The 16,220-nt window shown below is 32.1% G+C and overlaps 2 protein-coding genes across 5 annotated transcripts in view; both read right to left on the bottom strand.

The window, feature by feature from the left end:
* The window catches only part of LOC148605626 (cubilin-like), a 43,874-nt gene extending 37,858 nt beyond the window's left edge, over positions 1-6,016 (bottom strand). For both annotated transcript variants that reach the window (XM_088549729.1, XM_088549728.1), the window contains exon 1: positions 5,435-6,016. Coding sequence is in view for 1 of the 2 variants with exons in the window: in XM_088549728.1 (XP_088405854.1) it covers positions 5,435-5,447 (13 nt within the window). In the remaining variant the exon portion in view is untranslated. The remainder of the gene's footprint in view (positions 1-5,434) is intronic.
* Positions 6,017-6,151: 135 nt separating this feature from the next.
* Positions 6,152-15,521, bottom strand: LOC148605625 (uncharacterized). 3 transcript variants are annotated; one of them, XM_088549735.1, is made up of 6 exons: positions 15,338-15,521; positions 12,326-12,429; positions 11,279-11,584; positions 10,744-10,859; positions 9,541-9,724; positions 6,152-9,378 (listed from the first exon to the last, which is right to left on the bottom strand). In XM_088549735.1, the coding sequence occupies exons 3-6, from the start codon at positions 11,511-11,513 to the stop codon at positions 8,753-8,755; spliced, it is 1,161 nt and encodes a 386-aa protein (XP_088405861.1). In that variant the 5' UTR covers positions 11,514-11,584; positions 12,326-12,429; positions 15,338-15,521; the 3' UTR covers positions 6,152-8,752. The 3 variants fall into 3 exon arrangements, with proteins under 3 accessions (XP_088405861.1, XP_088405859.1, XP_088405862.1); XM_088549733.1 differs by having other exon boundaries at positions 15,356-15,521; XM_088549736.1 differs by having other exon boundaries at positions 10,780-10,859; positions 15,356-15,521.
* Positions 15,522-16,220: the final 699 nt, after the last annotated feature.

Here is a 16,220-nt window from a genome sequence, read left to right as displayed (position 1 = left end):
TATTTCAAATATAAAAATAAAAAAATATAAGTTTAATTTTTAAATTCTGTAAATAAAATTTAATAAAATGAAATGACTGCTATTCTTAATTGAGAATAATTATTATTAATTGATAATAATTAATATAAATTAAAATAATTAAAGATAAGATATGTTTAGCTTGCACCACTCTACTTGACAGATGCATACTCACTGGGATGCTAGTGAAGAGTATATAAATGTGGGGCCAACTAGCAGATTTATCATTTCAGTTCTCATGGCTAACGCTCAAGTACACGTAGACTTTCTTGAAAATGGCCGCGGTGGTCATTATTTGCTCCATAATGGTTACAAATATTCAATAAAAACTAGACGCAACGACCGTTGCTACTGAAGATGCGTCTCACGTCAATGTCCTGCTACTCTGACAACACTAGATAATGTTCCTGTTACCATAAACAACAACCACAACCATGACTCAGATAACATTGATTTAGCAGCAGCAGCCTTTATTAATAAAGTAAAAAAGCGTTGCAGGGAAGAGGTGTCACCAATACCTTCCATTTTTTATGAGGAGCTTGGTAGTCTTCATAATAATGAGTTTGACGATGATGTCAATGAGATGATAGAGAAAATTCTGACGTTTGAAAGTTGTAAAGCTGCACTCTTCAGAAGCCGTTCTAAGGTGCTACCAAAGCTACCAAAAACTCAGGCTGATATAGACCTCGATGAAAACTTCAAAAAAAAACAGCCGGTGATCGCTTTCTTCTAATAGACAACACCAACAACCAACATCAGCGAATGTTACTGTTTGTTACAGACAACAACTTGGAACTGTTATGCAACTCACAAACAGTGTTTAGTGATGGCACATTTTATTCATGTCCTGGGATGTTCTATCAGCTATATACATTACATGGATTCGTTGAAAACACAGTATTCCCTTTAGTGTATGGCTTGCTACCAAATAAAACACAGAAAACATATTCAGCGTTCTTCAACTACCTTAAAAATGCCTTTGTAGCCAGGAATTTGAATTTTGCACCAGAATGCGTACTTATGGACTTTGAGACCGCCTCTAGAAATGCCATTACAACAGTATTTCCCAATGTGAGTTTGAAAGGATGTTTCTTTCCTATGCGCAATGTGTTTGGCGGAAAACTCAGAACTGTGGGTTAGCTGTACAATACAAAGAAAATGACAATATAAAGCAACTAGTCCGACGTGCAGCTGTGTTACCCTTAGTACCTATTCCACAAGTTGAGGATGTGTGGTTCCAAGCTTTGGAAGACAATACCGACAACAGTGATGCTGTGACACAGTTCACAGACTATATTACCGAAAAGTGGGTCGAAGGACAGCCGCTCGCATCATGGAACCACTACGACAATAATGGTCAAAGAACTACCAACAATGTTGAGGGCTGACACAGTAAAGTCAACAAACTTTGTCATCATGCACACCCCAATATTTTCCTAGCCATCAAATTGTTTCACAGCATACAGGCATCAAATGAGGCGAAGATTATTCAGATCAGATCAGGTGGTAAGCAGCGTGCCTCTAAAAGAAAATACAGACAAATGGAACACCGACTTCAAATTCTCAAAGAAAGATTTCAACGTGGAGAAATAACATTAATGGAATTTGCAGATAGATTTGCTTCTCACTCGGTTCACTTAGACTGAATAAACAATTTCACATTGTACTTGTAGTGCTCCTGTATGAACATATTTTTTAAATGTAATAAATTAAATGTAATAACATGCAGACAATTTTTTTATATGAATACAGTGCTGATTATAAAAAAAATACCATTGCTTTAATATAAAAATATGTTGTTATGTGTTACTGCTTGAAATTGTGATTTGATCAATTATTATTTCTGAAATAAAAAAATATGAATATATATATATTTATTACTTTTTTCTATTAAACCCCTGCATATTATAAAAAAAAACTCAACAAATTGACACATTTACCTTGAATAATTATTATAGTCCCCATGGAAGAGGCCCCAATCAATTAAATAATTGCAGTAAAAACAATTGCAAAGTCTCACCTAGCCTACATGAATTTAATTACCTGTAGGTACCTGAAATACAAAATGTTGGCTAAGTGAGAAGACACCATTCGGGTTCGTGCACAGTTAAAATATTGGCCGAGCGTAGCGACGTGAAAAATTTTTTAGGTTAAATTTTTGAAATATTCTTCTAGAGTGGGTGCAATGTGGTATCTTTTATGGCAAAATCAGCGAGATATTCAAGTTTCAACCATAAACCGCCTAAATCGCTTCCATGTCGATACGGCCCAAAGTCGATCCGGCCCAAGTCGATTCGGCCCACATCGATCCGGCCTCAAGTCGATCCGGCCCATATTTAAAGTCGATTCGTCCCCAAAATAATAATTATTAAAGAATATTAAATTTAAGTATTTATTTCTTAAATTTCATTTATATTTTATTTTTTAATGATAAATTGTACAAAAAAGCTAATGACAGTATCAATTTAATTAATATTTGTTGTTTTAATATTAATTAAAGTACGGGTGTTTTTTATTATGAAAAGCTAAAAGTTGTTAGAAAGTTAATAACAATCAAACACAACTGATGATTGTTAAAGAGCCTTTGATCTTCACATGTCTATCGATTTATATTTAATAAAAAATGGCTTCATTCCCAAGCTATTGTGCACAACCTTTATTTAAACAAATTAAAAAAACTACTCAGTTTGAGAAATATTGTTTGATATGCCGAATTTTTTCCAATAAAAGAGGAGACATAATTGGTTGTTCTCAGAATTACAATGTCTTTCCCGTGTGTGGTATGTGACCAGAATTTTCGATCGCGGCAGCATCCACTGCAATGGGACCAATGTTCTAAATGGCAACATCGTCTGTGCAATTCAGGTAAGAATGTAAAAACATTTCATTTATCCTAAAAAAATTTTTGACTTAAATTAAATAATTTTTCACATAATATTATTGAAGAATATAAATGGGGAATGTGCCAAATAGATATCAACTCCGCTGAAAACAGAAAATTTTAGCTTAGAGAGTTTTTCATTAAATATGGAATAGAGACTGAAATTTTTATATTGAAATTTATTACTTTTGCAGGAGTATCCTTACCAGAGTATAAAAGAATGGTACATGCAGAAATTGATGTTATCTTCATGTGTATAGAATGTTTGCCACAGGTTCCAGAACTTGTACCAGTTGCAGAACCACAGCAGCAACCAGAACCTGAGCCACAACCAGAACCTGAGCAACAACCAGAACCAGAACCTGAGCCACAACCAGAACCAGCAGTTGCAAATGAGGTTAGTTAATTTCCTATAAATCTATAATTTTAAATACTGAATTGTCAATTATAGTCTATTTCTTGCGTCGTTCTTTGTATATGATTAATGGGATAATCTAATCATTTTTTGACATGTTTGTGTCTACCTGTTAATTAAGGTGATAATCTAATCATTTTTAGTCCAATTAAGATTTATACAATTGTAAATTACTTTCATGCACTAAATTATTGATTATGAACGTTTTAATTTTGTAGATTATCCAGGACCATGTGGAGGGTAAGTTTATGTATATGAATATGATACTATGAGCATAACAAATAATAATATAGTTACCAAGACATATAATGTCAATCATGCATCTTCAATCATTAAGTAAATTATTTACAATTTTTTCCTGAACACATAATAATTTCTTTTCTTTTTTAACAGGCTGGCATCATAGATTTAATAGCAATGCCAATGGTAACAAATTGTACTTCTACAAACTGGTGCCAGCGTTGTTCAAGGAAGCCTAGTCAGTTAGTCAGCAAGTATGCCTTGTGGAGGAGCAGACCCTTGCCCGCTGGCAACGTACCCAGTACAAAAGGTCCCAGGGACGCCTATCAATGTTGTGGGAAAAGCTCCATTCTAGGACCATCACCACCTCCAACTTCCTCCGTGCTGTTGGTCACATGTATGACATACCAGTGCCAGACCCCACTCCAGAGAACAGTGACAGCGACAGCAACTAACTTTTCGTCCGTCTAAAGTGACATGATCGTTTGACATTTTATTATAAACTCTTAAATATTAATATTCTAGTCAATGAACTTCATATATTATTGATTTATGTGTTTTGTTACATGTTTCTGAGTTATATGATTGTCAACTGTTAACATTGTGCCAATTCCTTTTATGTTTGTAAATATGCATGATATATTATTATTATGTTAAAGACAATCATGATAAGTTGTTGATAGTGTGTTAGTGCTAAGTATATATTTTGATTAATGCTTATGCTTGTGCTTAGTACCTTTGCATATCAATACATACTTGCAATAAATATTTAATCTCGTACATCTTGTTTTTGTTATTTACATATGTAGGAACTCCAAAAGAATTCAGTTTAAAACAAATACACAAGAAAATGAAGTAAAATGAATCAAAAACAAAATCTGAAATACATACACAAAAAAGACGAAATCAGCAACAAATGAACCATATGAACTCCTGTCAATACAAGCAATAACATAATAAAGTAAAAAATATATATATATTTTCATGAAGAGGTTTTCATTCAACTGGTGATATTGTTATATGGTGTTATCTATATATTCATAAAATCGTCTTTACTATAATCTGAAAAAAAAAATCTGCAACTAATTACTGATGAAAAACAAAAGTTGCAACTACAAGTAAAGGTTTCCACTGTAATCCTGAAGTGGCAGTAAATACACATCTGCTCATTGATAATGACTGAGTTTCCTCGATTTAATTTTCTTCCATTATCGACCAATTCTTATTATAACACCCGTATTTGTAGAAATACTTCATATTTTAATATGTGGTCGGAATGACTGTGGGACGGATCGAAATGGGCCGAATCGACTTGGGGCCGGATCGACTTAGGGCCGGATTGGTTTGGGGCCGGATCGACCTGACACCCCTAAATCTACCTCGTAGAACCCATACTTTTAGGTCGGGGGCATGCCCATGCAGGTGAAGAAGTTATGAATTTATAAAATTGTACAAAGTATGAAATGCAAGAAAACAACAATGATGGATAAAAACAACTATTAAATAGCATTACTATTTTATTTGATTTGTTCATTTCAAATAAAACTGTTTTAAAAAATACAAAATGACTTGAAGTTGTCTTTTATCAACAACTTTGGTCCTTATTCCCTTAATGTCTCTAGAAAAAAATCTTGGAACTCATTGTTTTGATGTATACCGTGCACCCCATGCTGGAACAAAAAATAAGTTGAAAAAAATGTGCAGAATACACAGAAGAATAGGATGAATCTAGCATGAGTTACAGACACTGCGAAACCACGGAATTTAAAACCCATTGATAACCTACACATTTTCGTGTTTCTATTTTTGTGAACCTTTTAGTATTATCAATTGTACTGACAAGCCTATACGGCTATTTTTCTTCCCAAAAAAGCGCCTACCTTTCAATCCCATCTTTTTACTTTCGGTTTCACCGGAACTTGGAGATGCACAGTAATGTCCGGAAACGTTGGGGGTTTACGTGGAGTAAGAATATAAATTATTATTGTGATTAAAGAAGACCAGGGTATTTACATACTTTTGATTAAGTTTTGGTTTCTACCACGCATAATACATTCCATGTTTCCGTATATAAATTCTTATAACCTTTTTTTCTGTAAAATATTTATAATTGTATACAATTGGAAACGCTTGTGGTCAGTGACTTTATATTACACTCCCCGTTTTGGTTGATTTAAAAAAAAAGCATTTTTCATGTCAAAGAATAGTTACCACAAGAGAAGAAAAGAAAAAAAAGAATGCCAAAAACGTTATTAAAAAAAAACAAAAATACACTTAATAATATACCCAATACCTCAACAAATACCATACAGATAAAATGAGATTTCCACATAAAGAATGCTCGATTATTAAAGGATAACAATATCGAGGATAATCAAAACTACCAGCAATGGAAATAATCGGTCAAATTGATTAAGTATGCTGAATTTGGAGAAGTAACTCCAAGTATACTAAATAGACAATAGTTATCCGATATAACTTGCCGTGAATAATAGATAAAGAGCTGCACCAGAGCACATGAATCTATAATGCTGTGTTTCGGGGTCTTATAGGAGAATATGCTTTATTTCATTGTTTCTGTTTATCTCGACTTCATATTTTCTTTTCTTTGGGGAACTTGCTTACACAGGTGTTACTTTGCGAGGGACAGGGATTCGGCGGGAGGGACCTTAAACAAACCAAGTTCAATTAGTAGCTCATATCTTTACTCTTGTCACCAGCTAAGTCAATATATACAATAATAATGAGTAATAAAGTTACAATATTAAAGATTATATATAATTCAATTTATCTTTTAAACAATAAACATAATTAAACATTAATAAGGACACAAACTTTGAGCAGTATTTTATTCTTTGAAGTACTTATTTTCAAATATAAATAACCGAGTTAAAGACAGCTTTGCCTTGGTTCAAATTAGCTTATTTGGAGAAAAACTTTTATCTTAAAAAATGAATGCTTTAACAAAATTAAATTAAATTATATTATACCAGCTAAGTGACAAGAGTCCCTTTCGTCGAACTTAAATAGTGAACTGGTCAGGTGCCTTAAGCTTTTTATGATTATCACTTTTTGCCAATAAACAATATGAATCTTATTAATACATAAAACTGACATTTGTCATTGAAAGAAATCAAATCTAAAATATTACCGAATATGTAAACTCAAAAAATAAAACATTATTTCTTAACTTTGATATTCTAATTTAAAGCAATCTCTCATTTAAATGCTAGAAATCTTTCAATTCATTTAATTCGTAATTTATACCCAAATTCCAACCTTATAATACGCCCGGCCATCTGCTGATAATTGTATAGGAGAGTTCGCCAGTCTCATTAGTGCTGTCATATATCATTCAGTGTCAAATTTGTTGGCAAATAAACAACTTAATAAACAACTGACAATTTCATGATTAGAATCCAAATTTTCAAAACTTTGTTATTTTATATCCAATTTTGGTTCTGTAAAATGTTTCATTTAGATTAAATAATTCATATGATGTATGTGAATTTATTACTCTTTTACTTGAAAAATAAATTTGTAGTGATTTTTATATGTAAAGTCTATTGTTGTATAAAATTGTAATTTTCTATACATAGTCTAATTACTAAATGTTTATTTAAAAATTCCATTGATAAAAATAATCTTATTTGCAATTTTTGGGAACCAAAAGAATTTTTTTCATTATCTTTTAAAATGATGATTTAAAGTTGATGCCCCATGCCACTCAATGGATTATTTGCAAACCAAAACCAAATCACAGGTAAGTGGTCACATCACGAAGAACTCTCCTATACCGACAAACAATATGCCTTTCTAAGACACAGATATTTTCTACTTGGGGGGGTCCTGGGATCTTATGATGAGCTATATTTTTTACGCGCACGCGCGGAAATAATTTTTTTTGCAGCCCACGGAGTTAAAAAAATCATTTGAAAATCTACATTGTTAGTAACTGAGAAAAATATTGAATCTTTTTTTTCTGTCATTGGATGAGTAAAAAAAAATGGCTCAAGAATGGAATAATTCTATTTATTCTATCTCAGTTTCCGCTATATAGATGACGCATTATCTTTAAACAATCCTAATTTCGGGGATTTGATACATCGCATCTACCCAAAAGAACTTGAGATAAAGGATACTACAGACACTGAAGTCAGCCTCATATCTTGACCTAAATTTAGAAATCGATGGTAAAGGAAAACTATTGACCAAACTTTACGACAAACGTGATGACTTTTCATTCAGAATTGTCAACTTTCCTTTCATCTGTGGCAACATCCCTTCGGCACCTGTGTATGGAGTGTTCTTATCACAACTCATACGTTATGCCAGAGCTTGCCGAAACTACGCAGACTTTTTATACCGCGCTAGAACTCTAACAAATAGGCTTCTGGAACAGGATTATGTTGATACAAGATTGAAGTCATCACTACAGAAGTTTTATGGTCGTCATCATGAACTCGTTGATCGTTATGGTGTATCCATCTACACCATGAAAACTGATTTATTCAACGGGTCATAGTTTTCCTTTTCTCGTTTGTCAACCCCGGTAATCAAAATAATATAATCCAGCGTCAAAGACCAACCACGGAAAACAGACATACACAACAAAGAACATAAAGTAACTAAAATCATACATACAAAGTAAGAAAAGCAAATGAGCAACTCGGACTCCACTAAAAACTGGGAGCTTGGATCAGGTGAACCGGTAGGGTAAGCGTCCTCTGCTTTTCTAGAAACACCCGCTGAGTTGCTCATAAAAAGTCAAGTCCGTGGTAGTCGAAAGAGGAAAGGTAAGCTTGGCCAAATTGAAATGTACATTAAGAACATAAACTATAAGAGGAGTCCAACAAAGAACATTATGACAAATGGGCTAGGATAGAAGCTAGTTAGAAACTTAAGAAGGTTATCTGAGAATATTCTAGAATTACATGTAATGTAGAAGTGTCACTTTTGAAATAGCCTTCATTTTTTTTTAAATTATTCATTTAAATTACAACCCATACCTTGTCTCATGATTGATTCTCATATATACATCAAAATCTTTAACTTTTAGTACATTTAGTAAATAGGTCATTAAGTAACACTACAACATGATCAGATATATTTTGACACAGATATTACTGAAGATACTCATGAATACTTAGAAGTGTATGACTAAATTATGACAAAAATATAATTTATCATTGAAATATCTAACATTTAGTATCATCCCCTTTTTTATTTGTGTCGCGCTTCTTGGAATAAAGTAGGTGATGGAAGCCGCCGTGTCCTTTCCATGGTCTTAATTTCACTCTGCGTTGAGGCTTTGGATTACGAGAGATAATACCTTTGTCTTTTATATCTTTACGTTTTTTTGACTTTTTAGAAACAGTAGAATTGTCAGATCTTAAAGATTCATTAGAGTTTTGACGAGTAGTTTTTGGACCTTTATTTTTTTCATATCCATCGCTCACATCCTCTGTTACTTCTCTAGGTATAAATGACTCTTGTTCAAAACTTACAGAATCACATAGCTTGGCTGCATTTTTCTTTCTTTCTCTAGTTGTTAATGTGTTTGCTGGCTCTGTGTGAATTAGTACATGACAAACTTCATTTTTACTTCTATTTTTCATTTCAACGTCAACTTCAGTACTAGTTGAAGTCCTGTTCTGACTACTTTTAGCTATACAAGGGGAAAGCCTCCAGGGTATTTCACAATGTCTATTCATTTTTATCCTGTATACCACAATTAAAATCGCCGTAATCGAAAATAAGACGAAAGTTACTGTTACTGTAATGATGTATATTCTTGCAGTAAAAGATGGACCTTTCCTATCAGCTGAAATCACAAAACTTAACATGAAAAATTAGTTTGATTTAAATTCTAATGCATTATTCATTTCAATGTTAATATCATACAAGTATAAGTTTTGTATTCGTGTATGTGTGTGCCTATGTGTTTCATAAGATTGTACAAGTCAAAGTAACTGCCGCAACTTACCATTACACGTGAAGATAAATGATCTGTTCTCAATAGTTGTTTTGATTTGTCCAAAAGAGCAATACATCTGGAGTCTAGCATTGCACACATCAGAGCTAATGTTGCAAGTCAAGGTATACTCAACTTTATTAAACAACCCTACCTGAACGATTTCTCTATCCATTGTGGCCGTGATGTTTTCGTTCTGAAACAACAGTTTGTTTTATTTGCTTAAATTTATGTAATGTGTCTGAAATGTAAAACGATCCCAGTAAATTGACATCACCCTCTATTTTGCATAATGTTGTACTACTTTGTGTTAAAAAGGTCTTACGTACGTACTTCTAGTATATAAATAGATTAAAAGTTACAAGCTCCAAGGTGACCGTCTACGATTATTTAGACAGTCAGTAGATTCTGCATGTTAGCTGAATCCCTCCAACAGGTTTTCTGACTGTCTAAAAAAAATCATAGACGGTTATGGGAACTTATAATATGTATGTACGATTTTCCTTATCTTAAAAATGTGGGAAAACAAATAAATCTTTGTGTCGAACTATGTTTCTTCGGAGTATTTTTTAAATAATTCGGTGGTTACTAGGTAAAATCTATTTTGTCTTGGCGTTCAGGTCAAATGTACACGCTGAGCAATGGTGTGATTGAACTATCTCAGTCACGACATTCAGGTCACATAGTTTGAAAGTGCGTTATTAGTCTCAACGTCATTCTCGGAAGAATTTTCCTTTTATGGTCATTTGCATATTGTTCATTCAAATATTTTCATCAATGGTGGATGGATTGTTTATGCATCACCCTCATTTGCATATTGCTGCTTCAGTTATTTGGACGAATGGTTTTATCCAAGCACGAGTGGTTAACACAACGAAATCTTTTATAATAATATATGCATCGATTCCAGAGTTTGGGTGTACCTTTAACTTGATTATATATGTATATGCATCATTGCCTCAGTATTATATTTTGATCCTAGCTGTGTATGCTTTATGTCTATATTTGATAACAAAGTGCAAAGAAAGAAATTTTAAATTGTATGGTCATGAAATATTTGCAGATATGTCCCGATGATCTTCACTCCTATCCTAAAATTTACGCCCTTGCAGGATGATAGTGTGATTAATAATTACCCTAGTGAATCATATGACTTGTGTAATAGTTAATTACAATTGTACATTGCAAATCTCACTAACAAAGGTCATAACTCACATTGAGATAGAGATTACATTCTGGAATAGGATGTACCTTTTCCAAAACGATTTCACCAACAAGGGTACGTTCACAAACTTCCAAATTGACAGTTACTGTGTCATTGCTCGGTAAATCTGAAAACATTCGATAATTCGATTTTTTCATGTTACCGATACTGAAGTCTATATATGAAAATAAATACTGTCCAATGCAATGAAGAAATAGTACATCAAATAAATAGATAATGTTTCTTATTTTCTTTCTGTCTAGCTAGATAAGAGGAAACATTTTGAAAGGCTTGCACTATAAAAAAAATGATACCACAGAAGAAATAGCAACACAGTTGATATATTTGTTTCCTGCCATATTAAAACACATTAATTTCCAAAATCATATGACATGCTAAAGCAATTGGTTTAAGAAACCACATGGAAAAATATCTAAACGTATAACATTTTTACACATGTTTTTCATATATTTATTTATTTAGTCAGTCCTAAACATATCTTACTATTTTAGGCCTATAGTTGAAATCAAAAGTAAAACATCTTACATAAATATGAACGTTCCGAAATAAGACTATTACTGTACTTTTCAAAGCCGTAGGAGCAGGTATAGTTCCACCTGATGTCGTCCTCCTGAATGTTTTGTATGATCAGACGATTACCATGGTCTTCAGTCGGGAGTCTATACTTTCTGTCGTCACTAGACAATCCGTTGAAACCTAATATTTCTTTACCATATCCCTTTGTCCACATTAGGGGACAACCAGTACATTCCGCATCCATGGATGACGTATCACAGAAAAGTTCCACGTCTTTGCCGATTACAAGAGTGTCATTTTGTACAGTTCAATAAACTAAAAACATTGTCAATATTGCTATTAACGAACAAACATTAAATATTTAGCGACAGACAAAAAGGTATACAAAACAGAAAAGAAATGAACAATCAAAACAACAAAACGAACAAAATCAAGTATTGATAAAAAAACAAAAACAAAAACAAAAACAAAAAAAAAAGTGGCTGTTTAGATAAAAATAATGATATATTCATCCACACATCTGTACGGGTAAAAACAAGAAAACAACCATTCAAATCTACTGAAAACATTGCAAAAAAATGGGTTTCTAATGTTTTGAATTGGTTAGATATGAAATTGAAAAAAATGTCGGAAGCCCCTTTTTCTCTGTTGTTGGAAGAAAAGATATTTAAGGTAATGTGAGTAAATTGCAATATAGACTTTAGAGGAATTATACATGTTAAGTTTCATAATAAGTACACAATATTGTTCGCATGAAAATTATATGAATAGAGCTATACATGAAATTCACGTAAACATTAGATGGTATTGACTTTAATTAAACTAACATAAACAGAGTGTGAAATGTAAACAAGAGTTTTACGGGAAGTCTGTCACAAATGTTATTTCAATTCGGGTAAACATCACGTGAAATTAGTGTGAAAATAATGCGAAATAATTTTGCCTGTGTACAAATCATGTTTGCTCCTTAAATCACAGTGATGTTCTATGTAATGTAAAAAAATGAAGAATCTATATCCTTTTATGACCGATATTTATGTTGGGAAAAATTAATACCTTTTAAACCGTTTTGTGGCACCGATGTTACACCTCGTAAAAATATTGTCAACATAAATATGTTTTTCGTTATATTCCATTTTATTTCCTTCAAGTACAGCCACCTGCAAAGGAATTCAAAGAATGTAATCCAGGAACAAAGACCAGACATGGAAAACAGGCAGACACAACACAGAGCATAATATAACCAAAGTAATACATACAAAGTAACAAAAGTAAACGAGCAACTCGGACTCCACTAAAAACTGGGAACATAGACAAAAAAAAACCCAAAAAACAAAACAAGTTCTATCTTTAAAAAAAGATAGCCGACACAGTAAAATTTGTTTTTTTTTAACTTATAATTTTCATCAGGAAATAACGGATGGCACTCAATTTCAATTTCCTTTTTCGAACCCCACTAAGTTATCAGTATTATGGGTAACTCGAATTTCAAATTTGGCGGAAAAGTTCTATTTTTGATAATTTTGCCAAAAGTGGGATAAAAAAATGTATGGAACTAATTCTAAGTCATTTCTAGTTGTTTTCAATAAATTAAACCATAAGAGAAAGTGGATAGCTTAATACAGCAAAATAAAGGCAGCTTTTATAGCTGAGCATATAGATATTCTAAAATTCGATAATATTAACTTATCACAGAAGAAAGTGCCATTCGTATTTAATAACACTCATTTTGTACGAAAAGGCAGGGTTATGGCGACAAAGGGTATAAAACTGAAACAAATACAGAGTTTCTATGAATTCCCATTGACTCCAAATTCGGAGCAAAAATGGGAATATTTCTTCATAAACGAAAATATTCAATTGGATAAAATATGGGTTTCATTAAAAGACAATTTTGGGACTAGAAAAGCTAAACAGCAGCAGTGAAAACTGCTCCATAATATTATTTATACCGAGGAATTGTTACAAAAAATAATTTTTTTAAATGGTTCATGTCATTTCTACGAGGAAAGGGAAAACTTGAATCATTTATTTTTTACATGCAAGTTGGTGAAAGAAGTTTGGAACGATATATTTCACCTACAGAATATTGTGAAAACAGCGATTTTTTTTAAATCAGAGAAGATCGATGGCTCTGATCAAATTATTTTTCGCCATTACTTCCGAATATTGCCGACAGGTCATTCATCTGGGTTATAATACTTTAACCTTTGTAAAAAAAATAACAATAAGGGATACACAGGTAAGCACGTGTCTTGTTTTCATTTCATGTAATATACCTCTTGATTAGTTTTCATATAAATAATGACCATATTTGAGCCACATTATGTCACAATAGGTAAATTTCAAAAGGATCCTTGCGTTATATTCGAACTTTTTTTCATTTACTGCTTGAGTCCGTCCGTCTTCCTTAAAGTTGAATAACCACTTTCGCGTTGCTATCAGATTTGTTATTAAAGAGGAGACTCTTACAGCACATGCACGGATTAAGATCACAAGAAGGCACATGCGTCTTGCAAGAAATACATATATAGACACCTATTTCATGTATTTAATGCATTTTATTTGTGGATATCAAATAAAGTTATACAGGAAAAGTACAATTTAGTAGAAATAATTCAAAGATAAGGTATATTTCAACAGAAACAAAAAATTACGAAAATGACAACTAGTGCAGCTTTAAAAGTGCAGTTAAACGATCCTCTCAAGTATTCTATTGGAGTTCATGGATTTATAATTATCGAGGTGCCTGTGGCTGCTACTTGCAATAAGTAAATTTTGATATTATACAAGATAAATGATATTTTATTTATAAGTGTTTAATTTGAGAAAAATGGGAGTTTTTTGTATGTCTTCACACAATATCCCTGGGTGTGAAGGTTGTAAGAAATCAGGGACCCCTTATGGCTACCCTGGGCTTAAAGAGGAGTTTGCTGTATTGCAAGATTTGTAAATAAACTGTATATGAATCTTTAAAAAAAATTCAAGCAAATAAAAGTTCATTAACAATTATGTTATTTTAAAACAATAATAATACAAAAATAGGGGTTTCATTGGCTACGAATAAATTAAGATTTGCTGTCCAACTTTGTACGTGAATTATATTTTTAATGCCATTGTACAATACAAGACGTGAAACACAACAAAGCCAAGTGGACAAAAATGAGTGTTTTCTAAAATTTAAAAATGATTTTTAATTTTACAAATTCATTTTTTAATATTACAAATGTGATTTATTATATTACAAAACAACTTTTTAAAATTAAAAAGAACATTTTTTGATATTAAAAATTCAAATGAATTTCCAATATCAAAAAAAATGATTATATTCAATCACATTTTTAATATTAGAAAATCATTTTGTAATATTAAACAATGTGATTGATTTTGCAATACTACAAAGTGATTTTTTAATATTACAAATTCATTTTGTAATATTACAAATTCAATTTGTAATATTATTAAATTAGTGATATTTTCTAATTTTACTAAATCAGGAATTTGTTATATTAGAAAATGAATTTTTAATATTACAAAATAAATTTTCAATATAAAAAAAAATGATTTTGTAATATTAAAAATATATTTTCTAATAATACAAAATATTGATTGTTGTCCACTTTGGCTTGCCATACATGCAACCATTGTTATTATTCTATAAAGTATATAATATGGAAGTTTCTCAATTTTGGAGACAAACTTCAGAACTTATATTCGTATATATATAATTCATATTTATTGTTTATTATTGTGTGTCTCGTAGTTGTAACAATTCGGGTGTATAGATTTTGAACCTAATAAGTTCCTAAAAGTCATTAGTCTTTTGGAAAGTCACATATCCATTCAAGACTAAGTGTTTAGTAATATATGATTTTGCCGATAAATCACACTAATTTTATTTTATGAGTTAAACATATACAAAACATGCTGATTTAGCTGGGGGAGCGGGGAGGGGGGCTTACGCCCGGTACGCCAGTCCTTGGATCCGCGCCTGATTACTATCTCTATTTTCAATATTTGATCTATAATGCCATTCATACATGAATTTAACTGATTTACGTTACTTACTGGGTTACATGTACATACATTCAGAGTTCTTTTCTGTATGACTATTGATGCCACGTTACAGACGAATAATAGGGTTTCCCTGTTACTATGTTACAATGCGGAAGTTCGTGTTGAAATCTTCTCATTTGGGTTCTTATCCTGGAGACCGTTCTACGTCACAACTTATGAATGCGCACATACTATTTTCGGTTCTAAAAATAGTGATACTATATTTATGAATGTGTATTAATAAATACATTATTGCATCACATTATCATACTCCAGCAATACTAGTGGTTGTTTCGCAAACCATTTTATGACTAGGAGCCATCCTAACCTCTAGCATCTGACATGTTGAAAACCACCGCAAACATGTGTTTTAAAATATTTCAAGTCTTTTATTTATATCACAGGCGCTTGGGGACAATTTGTGGTTTCTCGGTATTTTTCCCCGAAACCCGTGTAGTTTATAGTGTTCCCTCATATATGGCCATTATACGCATATCTGACCTGTTTTTAGCTTGTTTTACCATCTCTGACATTTCCCCCTCTATTTCTAATATAAACATATACTGAATTGTAGCATATTCATTTACACATGGTAATTGATTTAACATCACTTGAATCATCCTTAAAGTCATCAAAGTAAATAAAAATTAACACCTGACTGATAAGCAGAAAGGGATCCAATTAGCTCGGACATGATAAATGTCTTTATATATAATATCAAATGTTCTGATCAGCAGCCTGATAGGTAGATACTGATAAACACCATGCATATATATTAATGGATTACATAAATAATATAGGACAGTGTTTATTCTATCTGCAGGGGCATATACCTATAGATATAACATTAGATTACCCATAGTCCTCCATAGAAGCAAACATATAGATATAACAT

The sequence above is a fragment of the Perna viridis genome, chromosome 10 (genome assembly GCF_037379345.1).
Source record: "Perna viridis isolate PV_CMFRI_1.1 ecotype Kerala chromosome 10, ASM3737934v1, whole genome shotgun sequence".
Lineage (NCBI taxonomy): Eukaryota > Metazoa > Mollusca > Bivalvia > Mytilida > Mytilidae > Perna > Perna viridis.
The sequence above is the reverse complement of the archived record's forward strand: the minus strand, read 5'-3'. Positions and strand labels throughout refer to the sequence as shown.